Source organism: Triticum dicoccoides, chromosome 5B (genome assembly GCF_002162155.2).
Source record: "Triticum dicoccoides isolate Atlit2015 ecotype Zavitan chromosome 5B, WEW_v2.0, whole genome shotgun sequence".
NCBI classification, from domain to species: domain Eukaryota; kingdom Viridiplantae; phylum Streptophyta; class Magnoliopsida; order Poales; family Poaceae; genus Triticum; species Triticum dicoccoides.
The window spans coordinates 477,133,820-477,144,726 of NC_041389.1; the positions used below are offsets into that span (position 1 = coordinate 477,133,820).

The 10,907-nt window shown below is 50.3% G+C and overlaps 1 protein-coding gene across 1 annotated transcript; it reads left to right on the top strand.

The window, feature by feature from the left end:
• The first annotated feature begins 9,633 nt into the window (after nucleotides 1–9,633).
• LOC119310955 (auxin-induced in root cultures protein 12-like) lies at nucleotides 9,634–10,623 on the top strand. The gene has a single exon (XM_037586574.1). The coding sequence runs from the start codon at nucleotides 9,682–9,684 to the stop codon at nucleotides 10,474–10,476; it is 795 nt and encodes a 264-aa protein (XP_037442471.1). The 5' UTR covers nucleotides 9,634–9,681; the 3' UTR covers nucleotides 10,477–10,623.
• Nucleotides 10,624–10,907: the final 284 nt, after the last annotated feature.

The following is a 10,907-nucleotide window of genomic DNA, read 5'->3' on the forward strand; positions in this document are numbered from 1 at the left end:
TAGCCCATGATAAGCTCTCGCGATCAACGAAGGATATACCTTCTCCCAGGAAGACCCGATCAGACTCGGAATCCCGGTTTACAAGACATTTCGACGATGGTAAAACAAGACCAGCAAAGCCGCCCGATGCGCCGACAATCCCGATAGGAGCTGCACATATCTCATTCTCAGGGCAACACCGGATAAGTCAAGCTATGAGTAAAACCAGACTTCGAGTTTCCCCGAGGTGGCCTCGCAGGCTGCTCAGTTCGGACCAACACTTAGACAAGCACTGGCCCGGGGGGGGCTAAAATAAAGATGACCCTCGGGTTGGCCGACCCAAGGGAAAGGTATAGGTGGTGGTGAGGCAAATGGTAAAACCAAGGTTGGGCCTTGCTGGAGGAGTTTTATTCAAAGCGAATTGTCAAGGGGGTCCCATAAATCACCCAACCGCGTAAGGAACGCAAAATCCAGGAACATAACACCGGTATGATGGAAAACTAGGGCGGCAAGAGTGGAACAAAACACCAGGCATAAGGCCGAGTCTTCCACCCTTTACCAAGTATATAGATGCATTAATAATAATATAAGAGATATTGTGATATCCCAACATAATCCTGTCCACCATGGAGCAATCTTCAACTTCACCTGCAACTAACAACGCTATAAGAGGGCTGAGCAAAGCGGTAACATAGCCAAGCAACGGTTTTCTAGGAAGGGTGTCAAAGGTTAGAGGTTCATGGCAATTTGGGAGGCTTGATAAACAGGTGATAGGTAGCGCAGCATAGCGATAGAACGAAGCAACTAGCATAGCAATGATAGTAAAGAGATCCAAGGTGACGGTCATCTTGCCTAAAATCCCGCAAGGAAGAAGAATGAGTCCATGAAGAAGACGAACGGATGAAGCCGAACCAAGCGTAGACGAACGAATCCTCACGATCGCAACGAAACGAGAACTATCGAGAAGAAGCACACAACAAGGTAAACACACCACACATATACAAGACATGATGCACAACCAAGCATGATGCAAGACAAGACTACATGAAGCTACTCGTGGCAAGAGATGATGCATACAAGAGCAACACATCAAAGCAAGTTTAAATGAGGCCGGAAACAACATATAACAATTCCGGTAAGTCCTCATATGCATATTTCGAAATTGGTCCAGATCTGAATAAACTGTATGTTCAAGTTGTTAAACAGCAAGTTAAGATACACTAAGATGATCTACACGAGATTCTAGTCAAGTTACATATAAAGTTCATTTAGTTCGGAGCTACGGCCTAGAAGATATGAGCAAAACAAGTTAAACATGGCATTGATGCAAAATGCATTCAAACATCAAGCAAACACACCAAAATAAGGATGCAACATGATAATATGAAGCTACATGCAAAATCAAGCAATTTTTATGTAGAGCACACTCAAAACGGAGCAACGCTTCAACACACACACACTATACAAGTTATAGCACCAATCTATCCAAAACAGCAACTAGGCATATTGCAAGCATCAAAACAACATGCTACAGCACCCAACCATGAGAACAAAAGGAATGGACATGATATACAGGTAAAGCATAACAAAACATGAACACTGAGCTATCTCCAGAAATCACTAGAACATGCTCAAACACACATGGCAAGGTTGCAAATAATAATAGTTCAGACTTTGCAGAAAATAACATCAGGTTGCAATGTTTAGAGCTATCAAACAAAATGTTACAGGAACTTATCATGGCAAACAAAGGCATTGCATGATACTACTAAATGCATAGAACAAAAGTCCTTTACTGACCATGAGCCAAAAAGGATCAGAACATATGATGGCACCCATGTAAACATAGCAAGTTATAATACAGATTCATACATGGCAGGAACAACGATAAGAAGGCATGTAGATGAGCTTGTACCACTCACCACAGAGCAATACCTGGAATGACAAGGCAACCAACAGTAAGAAGACATGTTTAAGAAGTTAAGCATGGTAAGAGAAAGTCCATAGGGTGCATGGATCACTAGCAACAATCATGACAACAACTGAACTTAATGTTAACAGGCTGACAGCAACATTATTTAGCAACTTTGGAGCAAGGAAACAACAAGCTACAACAGGCTATAAATGCAACCAGGGCCATGGATGGATAGAGCATGACATGTAGAACAAAACACCCTTAGTGAACTTCTCCAGATTATGCATAGAATGACTTGTAGCAGCAGGTTTACATAGCATCACGAAATAACAGATTCAGCCTAGCAAAATAGTAACAGCACGTACCCTACTTAACAAGCTTGATTCACTCACCACAAGTCATTGCATGACAAGATAAGCATAGCATCAGCAAGAATACATGTTTATGAAACAAACCAAGGCAAGAACAAGTTCATGGCATGCAAGGATCAACTACAACAACCTTGGCAAAATTGAATAACATGTAAACAATCTGCCAGGAAACATTTTGTAGCAAAAGTAGAGCACGCAAATGACATGCTAGACTACTCCATAATTGAAAGCAGGGGCATTAATGGACAGAAAATAACCATATGTTCAAAACATCCTTATTGAAGTATCTCAAAATATGCATGCATCTCTCTGTAGCATCATGTTTACATGACATCAAATAACAGCAGAACAGGGACTAAAATCAGCAACATCACGAAGCCTACTTTGCATGCTTGTGCTAGTCACCACATTGATCACAAAAATACATGGTAAGCACCTCTGTAAGGAAGACATGTCATAGATCAAAACACATGTAGACATCAACCACATAGGATGCACACATCAATCATGGCAAAAATGACAAATGAGCATGTTCTGTTAACAGTCAGCAGACAATATTATATAGCACTCTTGCAACGATGATTCAGGCATCAAGATGAACTCAAATGAATATGATGCAATGGAATAAAATGAAGTACTCGTTGAGACGAACAATTTGACATATTACACGCACAAAATGGAGCAGTATGCAAGGAGATATGGCAGGTCAAACAGGGCATGAAAATGTTACAGATCTAGGGACTTAGATGAAAATATACCCTCCGAAAAGTCAACTCGGGACGGGACGGAGCGGGATGGCGCGGTGTAGGGCGGATCCGGCCGTTTGGTTGGAGGGATGGGTGGATCTCGTCCACCCCGACGAGATCTCACCGGAGTTGGCCGGAGCTCGGTGGTGGCGTTCATGGCGGCGGCGGCTCGCTGCGAGGGAGAAAGAGAGATGGTGAGGGGAGGAAGGAGAAAAAGGGAGGGAGAGAGAGGCCGGGCGCTGGCGACGTGACCTGCAGCGGTGGTCGGCGGCGAGACGGCGCAGCGGCCTACGGGGATGCGGGAGGCGGCCCGCGCCAAAGCAGAAGGCGGATCCGGCGGGCGGCGCGGATCTCCAAGGAGGCGACGATGGGAGCTGAGGCGGTGGGGCGAGGCAGAGGTCCGGCCGGCGGCGGCGAGCTTGTCGGGGCGGCGAAGGCGGCGGAGGGCGCGGCCAACGCGCGGGTCGAGGCGGCGGCGAGACCGAGGGGCTCGGGCGAGCCCATGGCGGCGGCGAACGGCGCACAGGCGGCGGGGAGCGCGCGGGGGCACGGGGCGGCGGCGCGAGGGTCCGACCGGGCCCCAGATGGGCTCGGCGGGCTGGCTGCGGGCTGTGACGGGCCGGCAGCGTGGGCCACGTGGCAATGCGTGATTGGGCGAGGAGCGGCAGCACGGACATGTCCGGCACGATATGGACATGTCCGGCAGCGGGAGGAGGATGAAAGCTAGGGTTTCGGGGGTTTGGACTGCGGAATTTCGGGGAGAACACATATTTATAGATAGAGGGAGCTAGGAGAGTCCAAATGAGGAGCGGTTTTAGGCCACGCAATCGTGATCGAACGGCGGAGAGCATGGAGGGGGTTTGGATTGGTTTTGGGCCACTTTGGAAGAGGTGTTGGACTGTAAAGAGAAGGGGGGTTTTGGGCTACACGGTTAACCGTTGGAGTACCAAACGACCTCCAAATGGCACGAAACTTGACAGGCGGTCTACCGGTGCTATACCAAGGCCGCTTGGCAAGACTCAATCCATTTCGAGAAAGTTTAACACCCGCACACAATGAGAGACAAAAGGGGAACGCCGGAGGGCATAGGAGTGCCGGATCGCGAAACGGACAACGGGGAAGAAGCTCGGATGCATGAGACGAACACGTATGCAAAACGAAATGCACATGATGACCTGGCAAAGTGCAGCATGCAAGCAAATGACATGGCAACGACGGCGAATAACTGGCAGACACATGGCGCATCGAATCCGGGGCGTTACACATGCCCTGGAGCATGAGCGCAACATATCTTACGGCAACATGCTTGTTGCCATTTGCTATATTGACGGCTGTGGAGTAATCAATCAGCCAGTCCTCCGGCTTCATGGTGCCGGTGTACTTGGGTGTGTCTCGGGGGAGCGTGAACCCTTTGTGAAAAGGCTCATCTCGGATGCGGGGTCCGAAACAGGGAGGACCCAACTCGTCTTCTTCTTCCAGCGCCAGGGATCGGTGGAGTCGGTCGATCCGGTGGCGGGCGTCATTCTCTCTGACTCCCTCTCGGCGGCCAAGGCGGTTGCCGAGAGTCGGATGCTCTACGGGTGGTGGGGAGACTCGCCTTTCTCTGTGAGGAGGGGGAGGCAGATAGTCGTCCCGCCGTTCCACCGCTTTGGGGCGGCCGTCTTGGTCGCGCTCGATGGTGATGCGAGTGCGACTGTGGCTGACAGACGGCTCCTTGTCTTTCTTTCCGCGGACTCCGCCAGTCGGCGTCCGAGACATCGCGCCTTGATCTCGGCGGGGTGGCGGGTCGTCGTTTTGTCGCTGCGGCGCCTCCGTGCGGCAGCCGGCTTCATTCTGCGCCGCAGCCGCGTCGAGGAGCTGCTGAACTCGCTCCGTCATCAGGCGGCGCTCTTCGCCCTTGAAGTTGTCGAGCTCATCCACCGCCGCCTGGGCGGCGCGGATGTTCTCCGCAGGCGTGGCATACACAGGGTGATCGGCCCCGAACAGATTGGCGATTGCCGCGCCGTGTTGCCGGACCGCGCCTAGGCGGCTAGGCCCAGTCGGAGCCGGCGAGCCGCCCACGGCGCGATCCATAACACGTTGGTAGGCTTCTGACAAGCATCTCATTCTTGCCAGCTTCTTCACGCCCTCGATGCGCTGAAGGCGGTGCGCCTCCAGCGTCTCGGCGTCAGCGTCTCCCGGAATCGGTGCAGACAAGTCTCCCAGAGCCGCGTCGAGCGGGTCATGAACGCCTTCGCTAGAGCACTCGCCGTGGTCAAGGACGAGAACCTCCGTGATGGTGCTTCCGACGCTCCCTGCGCAAGGGAGCGACTCATCGTAGACCACCACGTTGGTGGGGAACGCGTCGAGCGACGCAGTGTCGGAGTCGACCAGCATCGGGTCGGTGGAGCCTATGGAATCCAGGTCTACAGCAGGCTCGCTGGCGACGTGGAGTTGGTCGAGGAGGCTCTCGGGGCCACCCGTGCCTGCGTCGGATGCAGGCTCATCGGAGAGGCGAACCTCGCCGATAAGTTCGGCGAGGCAGCTGGCTGCGCAGGCGATCTCAGCGCCATGCAGCGCGTCGGCGTAGACTCCGTCTGGCGTGCCGGGCTGGCTGTGCTCGCCAGGGAGGAACATGGTTCCCGTCCAGAGCAGGTCTCCGGACGACGGTGCACCTCGCCCCATGGTGGGCGCCAAATGTCGGGGGTTGGGTACGACATATGTCAAAGGATGGCTTATCATGGTGGGAGCGAGTAGAACGTCGCCGGTGCCCGGAAGCGGGATGAGGCGAAGACATGCACGCCGGCGGATCTTACCCAGCTTCAGGGCTCTCCGAGGAGATAACACCCCTACTGCTTCTCTGCGGGGTCTCCGCATGATCACTATGGCGAAGTGACTACAAGGTTGCTCCTAGAGCTGTGTTCTGGAGGTAGGAGAGGGCAAGACTAGCTCCCTCCTTCCTATATGATCGGTCTAATACTAGAGAGGCTATCCCCCTTGCATGGGTGCCCTGGGGGGCTTATATAGGCTTGCCGCCCCAGGGATACAATGGTAATCCGGCTGGGCGCGGGTCCCAGCCGTCTGTCTCTCAGGCCGTCGTCTTCTCCGCCAACTACCGGGGCCCGCCGACTGGCGGGCCCCGCAGATAGGCCTGGTACTGTAGCGGTGCTCATGATGACACTGGCTTGGTCATGAGGTCATGGCAACAGTGCCGCCGTCCGGCGGACGATCACTGTCACCATTCCCCGTCTTGTCTGATTAATGGAGTGCGGGGCCCGTGGGAGGGGCCGGCCGACTCCAAGGGGCCGACTCCCACGGGCCCGGCTTCGAGGCGCTCTTGCCGTCTTCTGTTCTCTCGCTGACAGGCGGTCCCTCCGTCTCCGGGCTGTACAGGTAGGCGTCGTGGGCACAGTACGCCGCCCACTGAGGCTGAGGTCAGGGCCGGCATGGCAACAGTGCCGCGCCACGATGGAGATCTCCAACGATACGACGCACAGTAGCCATGCCATCCCCTCGTAGGCGGGGTAGAGACGGCCATGCAATGACCGTACCCCGCCCCGCCATCGTGGCGAAGGCACGAGAGGGTTGGAGTCGCGGGCCGACTCCCATAGTCGTCTTATCTTGAAGTCGCCAGCCAAGAGTCGGCTCGTCTCGAAGTCGCCAGCCAAGAGTTGGCTTAACTCGAAGCCATCCCTGGGACTCGGCTGTGCGGTACTGTCGCCACCGCCTCCCAGGAGGCGGCTCTTCATTGTGGGGTCTTGAGGGGTGCACTCGGCCCCGACGTTTCGAAAGGTTCTAGGGCTCGGGTTAGCCTACCCGTGGACCATTACTCCGACAAACCCTCTCTACTTTTTCGCACATGCTATGTGGGTGAAATGATGATATCATGCCAAGTTTCAACCTTTTTCAGAGTTCATTTGTAGTGCTTTTCAATTTCAGGGTCATTTAGCTCAAAACAAATCTGTAAATGCATGAAAAATAGCAAATGATGTCAGAAAGGGTTGAAAGTTGAAGACGTGGCTTTGAATGGTGCATACTGAACGCAAAAAAGTCTGGAGTTGTAATAAGTTTAAAAAATGAGGTGTCGGTATAACAGATGAGTTTTCGTCCGAAACCCTGATACTTCGAAAGAGATTGTCCAGTTTGTACACGAGGTGCATCCAGTTTTTACCGTAACCCTCTCTACTTTTTCGCACATGCTATCTGGTTGAAATGATGATATCATGCCAAGTTTCAACATTTCTAAAGTACATTTGTGGTGCTTTTCAATTTCAGGGTCATTTAGCTCAAAACAAATCTGTAAATGCATGAAAAATAGCAAATGATGTCATAAAGGGTTGAAAGTTGATGATGTGGCTTTGAATGGTGCATACTGAATGCAAAAAAGGTCTGGAGTTGTAACAAGTATAAAAAAATGAAGTGCCGGTGTAATATATGAGTTTTCGTCCGAAACCCTGATACTTCAAAAGAGATTGTCCAGTTTGTATATGAAGTGCATCCAGTTTTTGTCATAACCCTCTCTACGTTTCCGCACAAGCTGTGTGGGTGAAATGATGACACCATGCCATGTTTCAACCTTTTCAGAGTTCATTTGTAGTAATTTTTCAATTTCAGGGTCATTTAACTCAAAATAAATCTGTAAATGCATGAAAAATAGCACATGATGTCAGAAATGGTTGAAAGTTGATGACGTGGCTTTGAATGATGTATACTGAACGTAAAAAAGTCTAGAGTTGTAATAATTAAAAAAATAAAGTGCCGGTGTAACATATGAGTTTTCGTCCGAAATCCTAACACTTCGAAAGAGATTGTCCAGTTTGGACATGAAGTGTATCCAGTTTTTGCCGTAACCGTCTCTAATTTTTTGCATATGCTATGTGGGTGAAATGATGATACCATGCCATGTTTCAACCTTTTCAGAGTTCATTTGTAGTGATTTTCAATTTCAGGGTCGTTTAGCTCAAAACAAATTTGTAAATGCATAAAAAATAGCAAATGATGTCAGAAAGGGTTGAAAGTTGATGACGTGGCTTTGAATGGTGCATACTAAACGCAAAAAAAGTCTGGAGTTGTAATAAGTTTAAAAAATGAAGTGCCGGTGTAACAGATGAGTTTTCGTCCGTGTAAACATGTAAAAATATACATTAAAAATACATTGATCATCAATGATCTTTTTGTGTAGAATCTGAATAGTCAAAAGGAATCTATCCCGGACGAAGACTCCTATTGCAGCCACATATCCTACACATAGAGTTCACTGAAGACCAAGTGGTGTAATAGTTTGAGAAGTAATATATTTAAGGTGGTAAAAACCTTGTTAGCTGAGCGAGGTGGGACTAAAAAACCGATGCAACTAAAAAACTTTAGCACCGGTTTGTGGCATGAACCGGTACTAAATGTGTTGGTAGGGTCCCAGCCTGACAACAACCTACCACAACCTCTTTAGTACCGGTTCGTGGCATGAACCAGTACTAAATGTTCTTCATGAACCGGTACTAATAAGCGACGACCGCCTAGCCGTTTGAACCGGCACTAATATGACCATTAGTACCGGTTCATCTACAAACCGGTTTTAATGTGCTGAACATTAGACCATTTTTCTACTAGTAGGAACCATATCAACTGGACTGAAATACCGGCTTTGGGTGGGTTGCATCGTTTGCCATCAAAGGCATGCACTGTGGTTAATTAAGTGAAAATTTTCATTATTTTTATGGTTTTCTAGAACATTATCCCAATGGTCGTGGTTCCCCATATATACTAGAAAATTTCTCAAGAGTTGCTACGGAGGCCTAAATATTCTAGTATGTGTCCGAGATTTACCCGTCCACATCGATGTGATTGTGCAAAAAAGGATTTTATTTGATAAATTATTTCGTAAGCACTTATTGGATTAACATAATTTAATATAAAAACAAAATTATATTTGGTTTAGGTTTAGGGTTTAGTGTGATTGAGGCAGTTCTCAGGCAAAGGATGAGAAAACGAGGGATGTGAAAAGAACACAAAATGAAAAGAGGGAGGTGAAAACTTTAAGTAAGGTTGGACGAAAGACAAACGAACGACAAACCCATATGCCTTTTTCTTCGTTATTTTCGAGTTGGCTAACCACCCATGCAAGTGGTAGAACCTTACGTCTTTTTTGAGTAGGAGAGCCGAGACCATTCATGTAGGATCATGTGAAATCTTAGGGAGTGAATCTAGCTCGTCTCAGGTTTTCCTTGCATTGTTTCTTAGGTTGATCAATGAAATGTGACTCCAACATAAACCTTGTTAGGACTTTCTTGGAGTACGATTTTTCGGTGGATTAGTTAGTACACTTGACTTGCATGATTAACGACCAATTAACGGTGTGGTCGATGTGACGCATATGCTTACCATTTGCGTATCTTCCTAGCTACGTACCTCATAACTTTGAAAAATATACTTAAATGTGCGTTCTTGCCACATTACACGTCTCCCTGTACTTTCGATGTAGTCCAATAAATCAGTTATAGTAGTTCTGTTAACTGTTGTGAACGTGAGATCACAGGTCAACTCCTGGTTGGCCATAACGATCTTCCAAATGCGTTGCACCTACCCTCCTCGTTGGCTATTTAAACCACCAAGTTGGCGCTTCCCTCCTCACACTCCCAAGCTGCTTCCAAGAGCAAAAACCTTAGGCTCTTTAACATCCTCGATCGCGCAGAAGATGGCCTCCGCGACGCAGCAGCACCGGCGCCGCCGCGCCATTCTCCAGCTGGCCGCCCTGCTGGTCCTTGTCTCGCCGGCAGCGGCCGCGGGCGGCTCCTGCAAGAGCGAGAAGTTCCCGGCTGGCAAGAGCTACGAGACGTGCGCGGACCTCCCGGCCCTCGGCGCGGCGCTGCACTGGACATACGACGCGGCGGCCTCGTCGCTCTCCGTGGCGTTCGCGGCCAAACCGGCGAGCGGCGCCGGCTGGGTGGCGTGGGGGATCAACCCCACCGGCGACGGCATGAAGGGCGCGCAGTCGCTCCTCGCCTTCAAGAGCGGCGCCACGTACGTCGTCAACACGTACAACCTCACCGGGTACAAGCCGCTCAGCCCGGCGTCCACGCCGATCGCGTTCAAGGCCACCGGGCTCGCCGCCGACGAGGGCGCCGGCGGGAAGGTGCGGCTCTACGGCACGCTGCAGCTGCCCAAGGGCATGGAGTCCGTGAACCACATCTGGCAGGTGGGGTCCGCGGTGGCCAACGGGGTGCCGGCCAAGCACGCGTTCGCGCAGGAGAACCTGGATGCCAAGGGCAAGCTCGTGCTCGCCGGTGCCCGCGCGCCGGAGTCTGCCCCGGCTCCTGCTGCCGGTGACTCGTCCGCTGAGTCTGGTAGCGTGGAGGCAGAGGCGCCGTCGTTGCCCACGCCGTCAGGCGGGAAGAAGTCGCCGCCAGCGGGAGCGGCGTCCACCACCCACGCCTCGGCTCCGATACTGATCGTGCTTCTGGCATTGGCGGGTTTCTTGGCGATTGTGTGATGTGAGTGACATTAATCTGTCCACGGGAGGGAAGGATGTAGGATCGATCGAGCTAGTTTTATTATCTCTTGGACACGGATGTATAATTTTGCTCTTCTCTTGTTCATTTTTTTTTCTCTTGGTTGAAATAAAAATGATTGCTGCATTGTCAAGTGGGTGTTTTGATTTGTTGAGAGTACTTGCCGGATGTGTTGGGTCAAACCTCTGGCTTGCATTTAATTTTTAAGCAAAGTGTATATTCTGATTCATTTGATCGAGGGAGTCAACTCGAAAAGAATCGTTGTGGTGATCCGATCTTGCTATCTGCACTCAAATGATACATTTTATATTTTCATAAAGTGTAGCTCTTATTTCACCATTCAGAAACCTGGAGGTCAAGTTGCTACATAACAAACTTGCACAGGAATTTGGCTATTCGAGGTAGTTAGCAA

Excerpts from the sequence above, each read along its gene's own strand:
- LOC119310955 (XM_037586574.1), top strand. The coding sequence starts at position 9,682 with ATGGCCTCCGCGACGCAGCAGCACCGGCGCCGCCGCGCCATTCTCCAG.